The sequence below is a fragment of the Oncorhynchus masou genome, chromosome 14, assembly GCF_036934945.1.
Source record: "Oncorhynchus masou masou isolate Uvic2021 chromosome 14, UVic_Omas_1.1, whole genome shotgun sequence".
NCBI lineage: Eukaryota > Metazoa > Chordata > Actinopteri > Salmoniformes > Salmonidae > Oncorhynchus > Oncorhynchus masou.
In genome coordinates, this window is record NC_088225.1 from 27,595,584 (window position 1) to 27,612,241 (window position 16,658).

Below are 16,658 nucleotides of genomic sequence, written 5' to 3' on the forward strand. Positions count from 1 at the left end.
GCGCCCAGGGAACAGGGGGTTAACTGCCTTGCTCAGGGGCAGAATGACAGATTTTTACCTTGTCAGCTCTATATCACCATAATCAAGATCAGATAAAAAGGTTGACTGAATAATCTGCTTCCTACTGCTCAGAGAAAGGCACAATCTGTTTCTATAGAAAAAGCCAACTTCAGATCTTAGCATCTTAACCAGCTCATCTATTGGTTTTTAAATGTTAAATCCATATCCATCCAAAAGCCTAAGTATTTATATGTGGGAACATGTTCGATTGGAGAACCATGAACATGTAGTTCATCTGAAATATTCTTACGAGAGTTTAAAAACATGTGCTTAATACGGGCAAAAACTAAATACAAGTTTTATATCAGCAATGGCTTCGTGCATAACTGTAAAATCAGCCAGATCAACAGTCAGGGCAATAGCATCCATAATACTATCGTCCACATATAGATGAAGTTCACCATTTTGAACAGATTGACTCATGGTGTTACATGAATAGTGAAAAGAGCAGGTCCCAGAATGGACCCCTGTGGTACACCTTTATGTACTTCAAGAAATTCACACTTAACCCCATCCATCACGATGGCCTAAGTTCTATCACTAAGATAATCATGAAACCAAGAACAGGCGTCAGAGCTCAGGCCTATCCATGACAAATTATTCAATAAAATAGCATGATCAACCATATCAAAAGCTTTTGACAGGTCCACAAACAAAGCAACACATTTCATTGTAGTGTCTAAAGTGTTGACAAGATCATTAACAACTAAAGTGGTTGCTGTAATAGTGCTATGGCCAGGCCTGAACCCTGATCAGTTTACATTCAAAATACATTTCTCACATAAAAAAGAGCAAAGTTGTACATTTACCAAGGATTGTGGAATCTTAGCTAAACAAGGAAGCCTTAAAATGGGGTAATAATATTTAAGATCCCTACTGTCTCCGTCCTTATGGAGTGGCAGCACAAGAGTTGATTTACATACTTTTGGAATATTTCCTGATAACAATGTTAAATTAAAAAAATGTGGGTAATTGAGCCAACAGTGATGGGTGCTGCACACTTAGGCAGACCAGGATCCACTTTGTCAGCCCCTGTGGATATATTGTCGTCTATTGCTAGCAAAGCATCCAGGACTTATTTTTATGTAAATAGCCTCATAGAAAAGCTTTGACTACCATTTCTCTGATCATTGGGGCGGCAGTGTAGCCTAGTGGTTAGAGCATTGGACTAGTAACCGAAAGGTTGCAAGTTCAAATCCCCGAGCTGACAAGGTACAAAATCTGTCGTTCTGCTCCTGAAAATAAAGGTAAAAAAAACAACATCTTAATCAAATCTTAGCCCTATTCAGCATGTTTACCCTTCCAGCATCCAGCACAACACCATTATGAATAGGCTTAAAGTTCTTTCAAAGAGAGAGCCTGCTGAAATAACATGGTGATTAAATGCATCAATGATGCCTTTTTTTCTGTAATATGGCCAGTGTCTGAGCTAATATGTTGTGGCAGAGAGGAGGAAGTAGAACCCTTCAGGGATTGGACAGTGTTCCAGAATTTAGCCGGGTTCCCATTACAATCTGAAAGATAATCATCAGGTTTAGCCTTTCTGATTTGTCTTTACACATTCATTCCTCAGTTGCGTAAAAGCTTTCCAGTCCAGGCCTAAGCCTGAGTTCCTGGCCTTCACCCAAACACCATCTCTTTCATGAATGATTTCTGATAACTGCACAGTGTACCAGGCATTCAATCTACCTTTAACCCTGACATGTTTTGAAGGGTGCATGATTATCCACATAGCATTGAAGACATCTGCAAAGAGGATCCAAGCTAATCAGGTTCAGGGATAACTGAAGTACAGTCAAGGTCACTAGTGTAAAGATCATGTGAAAAAGACGGTTCACTGAAGTTTTTAAAGTTGCTCTTTGTGATGACACGAGGCTTAGATTTGTGTATTCTCACATCTCACATTCTCTGGTGTATTCATAAAAATGTGATCAATCAGAAATCAGAGATGCATTTGAAGGATCTCAAGGATTGGGCCGTGTAGGCTTAGTCACCAGCTGGTTTAGGTTTAGATCATTACACATGCTTTTTAGATCATAATTTAGGTCACCCAGGATAATAACCTCTGAATTAGTAAACAAACTAGTTAACTCCTCGAGTGCACAAAGGTTAGGTAAGGGAGGACGGTAGATCCCTATAACAGTTATAGATACATTTCTCCCCAGACAAAGGCTAAACGATAGGAGTTCAAATTTTGGAGCAAGGGAAATGGATTTCAGTAAAGAGACAGAAGTTATTTTAAATAAAAAATGGCCACTCCACCACCTACTCTGTCTGTATTAATATCAGATTCCAGAATGTCCCCAGAGATCCACGTTTCAGTCAATACCAGAATATCCAGATTAGTCTGCATAACCCTGATCTTAACGTAACTTAGTTTAGGAAGTTGGTTCCTACTGTTCAGATGCATCAACCCAAGACCTTTACGATTGTTTATGTCACATGGAAACTCCAACTCAAACAAGCTACGTTCAGTAGGTGGTTGCAGGCCCTGTCTGATGGTTGATATTGATATAGTTGGTATGGCTATAAGAGTGTATAGAACTGTACCATTTGGTCTATCCCTAGTAGTAATAGAGGAAGGAGAAGAAATTGTAATTACTTTTCCAAGATTAGAACCATAGAGCCCGAGGTCGCAGCCAATGTCAATATGAGGAGCTCTTCGAGTAACCAATGATGGAATGTTATAAACTGACTTACATGGGCTTTGGTTGCTATCGTGCAACAGCCCAAGCCCTCTACGTGATGTGAAAACCGTGGGGGTATTCAAGTTTATGGAATTCACATTGTAACTAAAGCGATGGGTGAGCAGACCACAGTGGGTTCCTCTTTTGAGCTAACAATAGCAAATCTTAGAGTGGAGTTGAAAGGAATGGGAACAAGATTACAACTGACAACACCCCGGGTAGTATAGGCAACAGTACAAGGATAACGCTTAGAGAGGGTGGCTTAGACTGTCACTGAGTCAGTATCTTAACGCAGCCTTGAAATATGAGAAGGGCTCCCCGATGTTTTGGGTGAAGCCCATCATCCCTGGAGAGCATCTTTTGTTTCCAAAAAGTGTTGAAATTGTCAGTAACAGTTATGCCAACATAGTGGCAGTAGTCTTTAATCCAGCTAAGAGCCTGCTGAACCTTACACAGCCGCGATCCAGTGACTGCATCAGACCAGAGATCATTGGCTGCTTTTCAGAGACTTTTAGGGTGTTGATCAGCTCAGTAAAACCCTGTTTGTCCAGCTCAGTAAAACCCTGTTTGATCAGCTCAATAAAACCCTGTTTGATCAGCTCAGTAAAACCCTGTTTGATCAGCTCAGTAAAACCCTGTTTGATCAGCTCAGTAAAACCCTGTTTGATCAGCTCAGTAAAACCCTGTTTGAGTCAAAAAACCCTGTTTGATCAGCTCAGTAAAACCCTGTTTGATCAGCTCAGTAAAACCCTGTTTGATCACCCTGTTTGATCAGCTCAGTAAAACCCTGTTTGATCAGCTCAGTAAAACCCTGTTTGATCAGCTCAGTAAAACCCTGTTTGATCAGCTCAGTAAAACCCTGTTTGATCAGCTCAGTAAAACCCTGTTTGATCAGCTCAGTAAAACCCTGTTTGATCAGCTCAGTAAAACCCTGTTTGATCAGTCAGTAAAACCCTGTTTGATCAGCTCAGTAAAACCCTGTTTGATCAGCTCAGTAAAACCCTGTTTGATCAGCTCAGTAAAACCCTGTTTGATCAGCTCAGTAAAACCCTGTTATCAGCTCTGATTGACCCTTTTTGGTGTCATTTGATCCCATGTGAACTACGACAGTAGCAGCCCCGGTTGGGGGTACTGGAGAACCGGAGTTGGGAAACGCTGCTTGAGAGGAGGTGACACTGTCTGTCTGTCTGAACCCTCCAGGCAGGACAGGTGCCTGAACATTCAGTGTGATGGGAATAGCTAGTGACAGACAGACTGAAGGCCAATACTGAAGTCTGTTAGAGTATTGTACATAGCCCCATATCACAGAGTGTATTTTAGGCCCACTCTCAAATCAAATTATCCCCTCACCCAGTGGTTCTCAATCCTGGTTTGTTTTTGCCTTAGCACTGCACACCTGATTCAAATCTTTAAAGTGTGATGATGAGTTGATCATTTGAATCAGCTGTGTAGTGCTGGGGCAAAAACAAAAAGGTGCATCTCTTTGTGTCCCCTGGACCAGAGTTAGTCCTGCCCTAACCTCTAACCCCTAGACACTGAAATAATCATGTGTTTAAAGATCCAATGCAGCCCGTTTTATCTCAATATCAAATCGTTTCTACCTTACTGTGATTGTTTTAATTTAAAATGGTCCAAACGAAACAACAATATCTTAGTAAAATGCAATTCCTCAAGAAATCATTTTGTTAGGATTGTCTGGGAGTTGTCTGAGGGAGGGGTCTAATTGGAGAAGGAGGGATGTGTAACCTGAAAACTAGCTGTTTTTTACCGAGAGGGGGGAAAACTCTCTTTTTTTAATTGGTCAATTAACTTATACCGCTTGGTGATGTCATCAGGTCTACCCAGCCAGACAAGCTGAAATTTCAGGCGGTGTTTTCAAACCGCTCTTACACTGAAAGGGGCGTTATCCTAATTTTCACAATTTCACAGTATTATTCTGACCTCATGTTGTGGAAACTTCCCCTTTAAAGTAAAATTACTTCCGCCATGCTGCTTACACTTATCCAATCAGATCTATATACGAGTGTCTAATGGGTAGGGCCTGTGGTCTAGGGACTAGAGGCTAGGTGCTAGGGATCGATTTGGGATTCATTACATTACTACCAGTCCCAGACAGCTGGCTGTTATAACTAGCCCAACGCTCTGATCTATTACAGCGGGGCTCAAGTAGGAACATCTGAATTAAAGAGCCTTGCTCAAGGCTACAACAGCTCTTATATGTCCCAGGTAAGAGGATGGCTCAAGGCTACAACAGCTCTTATATGTCCCAGGTAAGAGGATGGCTCAAGGCTACAACAGCTCTTATATGTCCCAGGTAAGAGGATGGCTCAAGGCTACAACAGCTGTGACAAATCAACACAGAGGCAGCCTCGTGACTCCTCAATACAGAACAAGGTTCTCAGAAGGCCTTACAAAGCAGCAGGCTCCTCTCTCCATACAAAGTCAAACAAAAGCCTCAAGTAGCCTTAATATCTCAAGGACATCTCCCATAGGATACATACTTTTACACACAAGTCAGATCGACTAACAACCCAGAAACAGCTGGGTCCTGTTCATTAGACACTAAATGGAGGAAAATGGACTGAAATAAGGAGGGACGACCTGGACTCTCATTTTTGTTTTCTGTTGTAAAATGTTTTAAACCAAGAAATGTGCTGTAGCCACTAGCCAGGTACACTGACATTATCCCCAGCAGTAATAACACGTGGTCATTGGTCACTTCGAGAACCAATCGGGGATCAAGTCTTGTCTTTCTTGGCCAATAGAGTCTAATTGAGCTCATCTCATCTCTGGAATCTCTGTTGATTCATCAGATCAGTCAAACTGTTGTTATCAGTGGACCAAGCAAACACATGTGTTTCTCTTCCAACCACCTCCCTGTTTCATTAATGCCAGATTTACCCCCCTCTTTCTTCCGGAATAAATAACATCCCCGTTCCCACCCCAGCTTCTTCCCCCCCCCCCCTCATTCCTATGAAATGAGAAGCACAGTTGTGGTGCGTTCCAGAATGACAGGCTGTTCAGATTAGATGCATGTGCTTTAATTCCAGGCTCACTTTTGGAAGCCATGTTGAACGTACCCCCACACACCAGCCCCTGTCCGTGAACAATTCTTCACACGTCAGCAACTAGTCTTTGCAGAGTCGTGGGATTTCAGTCTCCGTGGCCCTGCATGGACCTTAATCATTATTTGACACAGTTTCTCTCCCTCTATTGCTCGCCATCGTTTTACCCTGCTTTTTGCCCTCTACCCTGCTTTACCATAGATATACTGTAGCACATCCACACCTGCCTTCAGCCAACCCATGTGACTGACTTCCAGTAAGCATTCGACCACAGAGTAGAAAGGGAGGGAGGGTGTATCTCCAGGGGGATTATGATCCTGTTTGTTTTATATCTCATAATCTACTGAACAGCATGTGAAATCGACTGCATGTGTTCACCACAATTTATTGCAGTGAAAAGCACATAAAACCAAACCAAAGCCTCCCCCCTAGCCTCCTCTCCTTCCTTCTCCTCTCCTCTTTCCTCTCCTGTCATCCCTCACTGTCAGACGGGCATCCGCTGCCCTCTCATGCCCTTTGATCCAACCGTTGGCTTTGGCACGAGAGGGAACGCACAGGGCATCACTTACTGCCAGCTGTACTTAGTGCCAGCTGTACAGTAGTACACCACCCTTCAGCTCTCACATCTTTACTATTATTCCAGAGAGAGGGAGTGGAAATGCCAATTCGAAGCCACACTACGACCCCGTGTTTTAACACATTGTCCTTGGCAGACTCCCTTCAAGCCCTGGTTTTGGAAAAGAAGCTAAAACTAAAAATGAGAGGGAAGAGAGCGGGAGTGTTGGAGGGAAAGAACGATTGAGAAAAAAGTTCAAAAATATTTACTCAGCAATAATTTTGTGTGGAATTTTTCAGGATGATAATTTGAAAAAGGCTTCATTCACGGCTACAATGGCTCCTTTGATTGGCGCATGCAGCTTGAGCAGCGTCGGGGTTGGCCCCTCGCCAGAGGCCAGGTTTGTTAAAGCCAAGGGGAAGAAAAGAGGCCTGTTTCACAGAAGGAAAAGAGAGAAACAGACACTTGCTCTCCCTGTGTTTCTTTCTTTCTCTCTCTCTCTTTCCCTCTCACTCGCTCTCTCTTTCCTTCCCTCTTTCTCTCTTTCCTTCCCTCTCCCTCTCTTTCCTTCCCTCTCCCTCTCTTTCCTTCCCTCTCTCTCTTTCCTTCCCTTTCTCTCTCTTTTTCCTTCCCTCTCTCTCTTTACCTCTCTCTCTCTTTCCCTCTTTCTTTCTCTTTCTTTCTTTCTTTCTTTCTCTCTCTCTCTCTCTCTCTCTCTCTCTTTCTCTCTCTCTTTCTCTCTCTCTCTCTCTCTCTCTCTTTCTCTCTCTCTCTCTCTCTCTCTCTCTCTCTTTCTTTCTTTCTTATCCACACAGAGCTCAAGTATTAGTTGTCACCGTCACATACGTGATTGTTTGAGACTCCAGTTGAACCTGGGTTAACTCTGCGAGGCAGAATACTGATTTTTTCCCCCAACTATTCCAACATATGAGGTGAGAGGGAGGGAGACAAGAGAAGAAGAAAATGTTTGAAAAACAAAGGCTGAACCTGCTGCGTGTGTGTTACTGGTGACTCGCTTGTTTTCACTCAGAACCAAGTGAAATAATAGGTGTCTTCAGGTCCGCAGTGTAGCTGTTTTATGTGTTTGTGTTGGTGCTGGGACTGAGCACAACAGCTAGCAGCTGGATGCCTGTACCTGAGCCAAGCTGTGTGTGTGTGGACATACTGTACAGTCAGCCCCTGCCAAGCCTGTACCTGTAAACTTGTGTATGGTCAGAGGTTAATATATTATATACGCTAACAAACAATGCTAACCCTTTAGCCCAGGGTCAGGGACCCTGTCTGCGGTACAAATCACTATTAATATTTAGCCTCTGTGTGGTTTCAATCATATTTTTTACCTTCGCCTCCAGCTATTGAGGGAAAAATACCAAGACCCCCCCTAAACAGTCTGGTGAGAAGTTTGTGTTGGGTGGTGCTCTGCTGGAGGGAGGAATGTAACACTCTGGATACATTGGATTATTAATGAAGCACTTCTTGGAGGTGGTGGTAGTCAGATCCAAGGACATGGAAGAGCTAACAGATACGGATACATAAAAACAATGTGTTCTCTCTCAGGCTCACACATCGGTGTGTATGTGTGGGGAGGAAGCAAAGAGGTACGTGAGTGTCTGTGTGTGTGTGTGGGGGGGGGTTGCAAACTGCCTGCCAGACTTGACATCCTGACAGGTTTAATAACTGGCTCAATCATGCCTCCTTCTCTTCCCGCTGGCCCCTTCTTCCCTCGCTTCCCAGAGTGATGGATGAATGAAGGAGGTGAAGTTGATGATAGACTTCATCTATTGCTCCACTGCCAGTCAAATGTTCTACTGGGACAGAGAAAAACAGACGATTTAGAACAGGGCTCTCCAACCCTGTTCCTGGAGAGCAACAGTCCAGTATTGGAGTTAAAAACCTACTGGACTAACTCTCCAGGAACAGGGTTGGAGTTAAAACCTACTGGACTAACTCTCCAGGAACAGGGTTGGAGTTAAAACCTACTGGACTAACTCTCCAGGAACAGGGTTGGAGTTAAAACCTACTGGACTAACTCTCCAGGAACAGGGTTGGAGTTAAAACCTACTGGACTAACTCTCCAGGAACAGGGTTGGAGTTAAAACCTACTGGACTAACACTCCAGGAACAGGGTTGGAGTTAACCTACTGGACTAACTCTCCAGGAACAGGGTTGGAGAGCCCTGATTTAGAAGAATCAAACAGACGTAACCTCAAATGTTTGTTTTCAGTTTTTATTTAAACTTTTTTAATAATGTCAACATTGTCTTTTTTTGCTCATAAAAATATGTTCACTTAATTCAAAAGGACATTGAAAGAGATGAACAGTAACAACGAAAAGCTTCCCAAAATAAACAGGGAAATTAGGAATAATATCAAAAATATTTCTGGATATTTTCAATGTTTTTTGTATTGTAAAACCAAGTATTCCAGTTAAGTTTTTTGGTAGTTTTACACACTTTAAACAGATGTAATTTTAAGTGTTAAATATTGAGGCCTAAGTATTTGTTTAGATGGTATAAGATTTAGTGGTAGACAGCATCCACCAACCCTTCCTTCCCTTCCAATCTTAATCTCCTGTGTTGTTTTCACTAAAATAATAGTCATAATGTACACCGCCTGGTCACTAAGCATGTTAGAAGAGGGGACCCTTGTCTTGACATGCCCATTTCAGGAGCTTTAAATACATGCTCTGGAACTTTAGCGACTGCTCAGTATTTGTTAAACCTCCCACTTTGGGCTGGATGTGTCAATGTGTGGTTCAAAATGCATACTCTATTCACAGAATTACTGTCTTACCTCAATTAGCCATTTAATGCCTTGTTTAAAAGGAACTTTTTCTCGAAGCTGTGCTGCTCCATTTTCTCTACATTTTCCCCCTAGCAATTCAAGTTCTAGCCAATGAGCTTTAGCCCCTTGCCATTTGAGCGTTAGCTAGCTAGATGCAGAATGAGAAAGAGAAATTACGTGGGGCACATATCTGCACGTAGTACACGCAACGTAGTACACAGGGACCACTTTTGTCTCATGAATGCTACTTTCAGAACTAATGGCAAAAACTATACAAAAGTACTAGAGAATGTCTTTAAATGTAGTGGATGGAGTAGGTGGGCATATGTGTGTGCGGTGTGTGTGTGTGTGTGTTTAGTGGGGGATACAGTACTACTGAAGCATGACAGTGACTTGATGTCTGCCTCTCTGTGCACAAGACGGGACATGCTTCCACATTATCACTGATCTGTTTACCGACAGAGATCTTCATACTGTAGTCGGCACTGAGATCCTCATCGGGGGCAGGCAGGTAGCGCCAGACACATAAAAGTTACTTAGACTGTTTTCACATTCTGAGATTTGAATCTCAACACTGGTGTTTCAGCATATTCTAGTTTGGTGTACACATTTTTTCCTCAATGTCCCTCGTCCCAGACAGAGCCCATATAAAACCTTCAACTATATGCTACGCTTGGACTTTTCATAGTCTGCTTGGCTGCAAGTGAGCAAGACGTGGGACCCTCTTTTTTCCAAAGACCAGTTAATGGTGCACAACAAAGCACCATAGAGGCTAATTCTGCCTGAGGGAAATCCACAAGCATCTCTCTCTGAGATGCTAGGCTAAGCTAGGCTAAGTGCGTTCTTGTGAATTGCGGTTTACTGAAGTAACTGTGTTCCCTCTTGGGGACATAAACAATTCAAAAAGCCTTTATAAATGAACTGTTTATTTTTCCCCTTTCTCTCTGTAGTAATCATGTGTGTGTGGTTGATCTGAGGCAGGCTCAGGGGATGCTTGAAGTTCGCTGCAGCACAGAAGCAAATGTAAAGGTTTCAGCCAACTGAAAAAGTTTACCGGTGCTTTTTGTGTGTGGGGGGCGGGGTTGAGGGCCAGAGAATGGAGAGGGGATTTAGTACGAGACTTACAACTGCTTAGACTGTCTGACATTCGTAGGGTAAAGCCTTTGATTGACTTTGCTGGTACAAACGAGTTTTAATCTTCAAAGATTTGAATCTGGGGTTTAATCTGTCTGTTAAATCACAAGCAGTTAAGGGGGGATGAAGGGTGGTAACAGTCACATACTTACAGAACAACAACAACAGCAAGAGTATAAAAACATTTACAAACACAACAAAAAAAGTACAATTTCACTAAGCAATACAGCTGAAACAAAGCATGATAAATGTCAGGCTTTTCAATTACTGGGAAAAGTTCTCTTCATTTGGTGACTCGGATGTCATTCACAGCAAGCGCCACTGGGGTAGTGCTGAGGTGCTACGGAGCAAAATCATTGCTTATACTCTTTTTACATAGTTCAGGTATCACAAGGGGTGCACAGCAATACACCCCCATTTCAGTGCAGAGCCCATTTTAGAGTAGACACAGCAGGGATTAGGTCACTACCCTGATGTCTCTCTGCCTGGCCCAGTCTCGCTTGACCTTTGACCTGCTGTGGAGAGTGGGCACACTCAGTAGCGAGCCGCGGGGCGCCAGTCCAGCAATATGATTGTAGAAACAAAGCAGGACGTGTGGAAATAAGAATAAAGGCACTTTAAAAGGCTCCCTTATTTTCAAATAATCCTTTCAAACATATTTTAGTGTCTGCACAGTTTAATATTTGTTCTGTTTCTCAATTGCTGACACATGGCTGGCCGGTCCTCTCTTTCTCCTCCACTGTCACCAACAACTAGCTGGTGTCTAGTCCGTGAGGGAAGGAGTAGCTAGAGGTATTTAGTCTGACCCTCTGGGTCTGAGTAGCAACAGAGATGGGCGTCAGAAATAAGAGGGCTGATGAGAGAGAGCCATGTTGTTGTTCGGCGAGCAATGATCCTGTATTAGCAGCACCTCGTACTCCAGGCCGCCATTTTGAACCACAGCCGGCTCCGGCTGCTTTTGGGGCATCAACCCTCCAACGTTGGAACCAGCCTTGACTCCCTCCAGCTCCAGCTGGGCTGGCTCACATTCCAGATCCAGGTGGCCCTTGGCCCGTTTCCTCCTCATGTAGCACACCATCCCCACGGCGGCTGCAATCAGGACTAGGAGCAGCAGGATGGCCAGAGCTGGAACCAGCATGGTGGTCAGCCTCTTGTCCTCCACCTGCCTCCCTGTGGCAGTGTGCTGCTGGGCCGCTGTGTGGGCCACCGTGCAGACGCTGTCCCCACCGCTGAGGTCGCCCAGCGGGCTGGCGCACACTGTGTAGGTGGAGTTGGGCCGCAGCCCCCTCAGGGTGTACTCCGGGTAGGAAGCGGGCACGCTGAGCTGCATGGGACGCCGGTCGGGCCCCGACAGGTTGCGGTATGTCAGACGGATGCCGCGGATGTAGGGCCGGACCTTGATGTAGCGGTGCAGGTCCAGCAGGATGGAGGAGCTGGTCACCAGGCGCGAGCTGATGTCGGGGGCATCGGCGGTGACAGTTGCCGTGGAAATGTAATTGTTGTTGTCATTGTGGTCCTGATCGGGAGGGGGGTGGAAGTGGTGGCGGTTCTCGCAATAGGTGCCGTAGAAGCCACGAGGGCAGGTGCACTCCAGATGGCCTTGCCCGTCCAGCCGACAGGTGCCCCCATTCAAGCAGGTCTGGGAAGGGCAGAAGAAGTCCACCTCTGGGTCCTGGCTGCTGCTGCTGGGAGAGGCAGGGTCGGGGAGCGGGGGCTGGCTGTCTGTCCCAGTTGAGTTGTCCTCCTCACTGGGCCCGGGTGCAGGGATGGCTGGGAAGGTGCTAGGCAGGGTGGTGACTGGAGGGGGCATGGTGGTGCTGGTTCTGGCTGTGCTAGCGGTGACAGTAGTGGTGGTGGGGCAGCCAAACTCCCTGTGCTCCAGCCTCTCCAGCACCTTCCCAGCGTTGAGGGGAGGGAAGTGGCAGCGGGTCTCCTCCGTCCTGCCTAGAGTCACCCCCTGGTTCCTGAGCCACCCGGGAAACCAGGCCAGGGTGCACAGGCAGTTGAAAGGGTTCTCGGCCACTGTCAGCTTAGTCAGGTGAGGGAAAAGCTGTGCGAACCCGTCAGGCAAGCCCTGCAGACTCAGGTTGCTGATGTCCAACTCCTGGAGCTCGCTCAGGTTCTTCAGGTCCTCCAGCTTCAGTGGGCCCATGGGGTTCCCGGCCAGGCTCAGGTAGATCAGGCCCTGGGCCTCCCTCAGCGCCAGGGGGAAGGAGCCCAGCTCGTTGCCAGAGATGTCCAGTTCGTGGAGGTTCCCCAGGCTGGCCATCAGGTCCTCGTTCAGGCTTTCGAGGCCCAGGCCGGCCAGCTTCAGAGACTCCAGGTTGGGCATCTGGAGGTCGGCTGACCCCAGGGATGGGAGGGTGTTGAAGCGGAGGTCCAGCAGCAGCAGTCTGGGCATGGCTAGGGCGGGGAGCGAGGTGAGCTGGTTTCCCTGCAGCTTGAGCTCCAGCAGCTGCTCCAGGCCGTGGAAGGCGGCAGGGTGTATAGTCCGGATGTGGTTGCTGTAGAGGTACAGCCTCTCCAGTAGGGCCATGCCCGCAAAGCTCTCCTCTGACAGATGGGTGATCTGGTTGGCTGAGAGGTCCAAGTTCCTCAGGGAAGTCAGAGGCTCAAACACCCGGTCAGGCAGTACCGTGACTTTGTTCTGACTCAGATCCAGCATCTCCAGGCTCTCCATGCCCAGAAAGTCTTCCTCCGCCAGTGTCTCGATGCCGTTGGCGAAGAGGTAGAGGTTCTTGGTGGGTTCCGGGACGTCTTTGGGCATGGTGGCAGAGCGGCGCTGGAAACAGAAGATGGATTCTGGGGTGGAGCAGGTGCAGTCCTGGGGACAGTCGCTGGCCAGAGTCCTGCCAGGGAGCCGGATCAAGAGGAGAAGGAGGAAGGGCGTCAGCGGAGGGAGGAAGAAGGCCTTCATGGTGCCACTGGAGTCACTCTGTCTCCTCTCTCAGCCTGAAAGGACAGATCAAGGACAAGGTCAGCTATAGAAAGAGATGCTTTAAATGCAGGGCCACTGGGTAATAGATATACACAGACAGAGTCTTATCTTTGTCATGTCTTGCTGGAAACTGTGAAGGACATGGGAAAGGAAGGCAACCTAGAGGTGTCGAACATAGAGACAACCTAGAGATGTAGGACATATAGACAACCTGAAGTTCTAGGACATCAAGACACCCTAGAGGTGTAGGACATAGAGACACCCTAGAGATGTAGGACATAGAGACAACCTAGAGATGTAGAACATATAGACAACCTAGAGATGTAGAACATATAGACAACCTGAAGTGTAGGACATCGAGACACCCTAGAGGTGTAGGACATAGAGACACCCTAGAAGTACAGGACATAGAGACAGCCTAGAAGTATAGGATATAGAGACAACCTAGAGATGTAGGACATAGAGACAACCTAGAGATGTATGACATATAGACAACCTAGAGATGTAGGACATAGAGACAACCTAGAGATGTATGACATATAGACAACCTAGAGATGTAGGACATAGAGACAACCTAGAATTATAGGACATAAAGACAACCTAGAGATATAGAACATAGAGACAACCTGAAATTTAGGACATCGAGACACCCTAGAGGTGTAGGACATAGAGACACCCTAGAAGTACAGGACATAGAGACAGCCTAGAAGTATAGGATATCCAGAGACAACCTAGAGATGTAGGACATAGAGACAACCTAGAAGTATAGGATATAGAGACAAACTAGAAGTATAGGGCATAGAGGTGTAGAAGTGCTAAATTGAGATATACAGCAATTCTGTACTATAACTACCCTTCAGATCTGTATAATGCGTCACAAATCTGTATAGATCTTTATGATGTATTAGTTTCTCTTTTTTCATGTGGTGAGCACAATATGTGGCGTTATTATCGTCGTCTGAGCACACATGAAGGATCAAAGACGTGGTCTCTTGACACAGGGCTCCTCAAACAATGGGCCGTGGTACGGCAGTGACCTCAGGGCTTTGAGTCATTTTCCACTGCACTCAGGGGAAAGAAAGTTCCCGTCGATAGAGAGTAGCAATATAATGGAGCCACACTCTGACCAAGGTGACTTGAACTTGATAGTATTGTATCAGACACAGTGGATCCTGGATGTTGTTTTCCTTTCTGAGGTGTTTTCCTCAAGCATATTGTTAGTTACTGTGGTAGCAGGTTTGGTAGCTGCTTCATTAACATAAACCTTGCTATAGATCCTGGTAGTACTTGGTGCTGTGGACTGGTAAACACATTTATGTGTCTCTCTGTCTCTCTCACTCTCACTCTCTAGGTATGTCTGTCTCCCTCTTTCTGTGTCCCCTTCCTTCCTGTCCTGTCCTGTCTCTATCTCTATCTCTGTGTCTCTGTCTGTCTCTCTCTCTGTCTGTCTCTCTCTCTGTGTGTCTGTCGGTCTCTCTCTGTGTCTGTCTGTCTCTCTCTCTGTGTCTGTCTGTCTCTCTCTCTCTGTGTCTGTCTGTCTCTCTCTCTCTGTGTCTGTCTGTCTCTCTCTCTGTGTCTGTCTGTCTCTCTCTCAGGGTCTATCCAGCCCACCCACTACCATTTACAGTTCTCCCCTCACTGTGGTTGAACGGGAAGCACATTTAACCATTTTCTCCATGTTTACGACAAACTCTTTTAGCCTGTGAAAACCACGTTAGAGACACACACACAAACACACACACAAATTGTTCAGATTACGATGTCTGAGGGAGGCGATGAAGCCTGTCAAGAACTCCAGTCACCCAAGCCACGGACTGTTGCCATCTGGCAAATGATAACAGAGCATCGGGTCTCGGACCAACAGGCCATCAGACTGTTAAACAACTAACCCTAGCTGTTTACCTGCTCAGAACTGCACCGTAGAGACTGTTTACACTGACTCTCCACACGTCCAACCCTTGCACACAACTACACACACACACACACACACACACACACACACACACACACACACACACACTAACCACTTTACATTTGGAACACAGTTCTACTTGATCATTACACATTCATCATCTATACTGTATATCTTATTAGATCTGTTTTGTTACTATGGATACTACCTTCCTCTGACTTATTATTTTAGATTCAACTTTTCTATTATTATTGATATGGATATTGTACTGCATTTTTGCGGTAGATGTAGTGGTTTAATACCTGTTGTTAGTGGTTTTATACCTGCTGTTAGTGGTTTTATACCTGCTGTTAGTGGTTTAATACTGGCTGTTAGCGGTTTAATGCCTGCTGTTAGGGGTTTAATGCCTGCTGTTAGTGGTTTAATACCTGCTGTTAGTGGTTTTATACCTGCTGTTAGTGGTTTTATACCTGCTGTTAGTGGTTTAATACTGGCTGTTAGTGGTTTTATACCTGCTGTTAGTGGTTTTATACCTGCTGTTAGTGGTTTAATACTGGCTGTTAGTGGTTTAATACCTGGCTCTTAGTGGTTTAATACTGGCTCTTAGTGGTTTTATACCTGCTGTTAGTAGTTTTATACCTGCTGTCAATGGTTTTATACCTGCTGTCAACAGTTTTATACCTGCTGTTAGTGGTTTTATACCGGCTGTTAGTGGTTTAATACCGGCTGTTAGTGGTTTTATACCTGCTGTTAATGGTTTTATACCTGCTGTTAGTGGTTTAATACCTGCTGTTAGTGGTTTAATACCTGCTATCAACGGTTTAATACCTGCTATCAACGGTTTTATACCTGCTGTCAACGGTTTTATACCTGCTGTTAGTGGTTTTATATCTGCTGTTAGTGGTTTTATACCTGCTGTTAGTGGTTTAATACCTGCTGTTAGTGGTTTTATACCTGTCGTTTATGGTTTTATACCTGCTGTTAGTGGTTTAATACCTGCTGTTAGTGGTTTTATACCTGTCGTTTATGGTTTTATACCTGCTGTCAACGGTTTTATGCCTGCTGTCAACAGTTTTATACCTGCTTTTAGTGGTTTTATACCTGCTATTAGCTGTTTTATACCTGCTGTTAGTGGTTTTATGCCTGCTGTCAACGGTTTTATGCCTGCTGTCAACGGTTTTATACCTGCTTTTAGTGGTTTTATACCTGCTATTAGCTGTTTTATACCTGCTGTTAGTGGTTTTATACCTGCTGTTAGTGGTTTTATACCTGCTGTTAACGGTTTTATACCTGCTGTTAGCTGTTTTATACCTGTGACAAAAAAACATTTGATCTGGAGGATTGACATGAGAGCAAGTGTGTGTGATTGTGTGTCTCAGTGTAAAACAGAACAAGTCTTAATGCTGCAGTACAAACTTCTCCTTGTTTCCCTTTAATTTCTCCACTTTTACAACTGTACCAAGTCTCTGTTTGTGACTGTAATTATGTGATATACGATATAGTGCATGTGTGCATGCATCTGT

The 16,658-nt window shown here is 45.1% G+C and overlaps 1 protein-coding gene across 3 annotated transcripts in view; it reads right to left on the reverse strand.

The window, feature by feature from the left end:
- Positions 1-10,353: 10,353 nt before the first annotated feature.
- Positions 10,354-16,658, reverse strand: part of vasnb (vasorin b) — a 48,978-nt gene continuing 42,673 nt past the window's right edge. For all 3 annotated transcript variants that reach the window (XM_064987078.1, XM_064987077.1, XM_064987079.1), the window contains one exon: positions 10,354-13,237. In XM_064987078.1, coding sequence (XP_064843150.1) covers positions 11,124-13,202 — 2,079 coding nt within the window. In that variant the 5' untranslated portion in view covers positions 13,203-13,237 and the 3' untranslated portion in view covers positions 10,354-11,123. The remainder of the gene's footprint in view (positions 13,238-16,658) is intronic.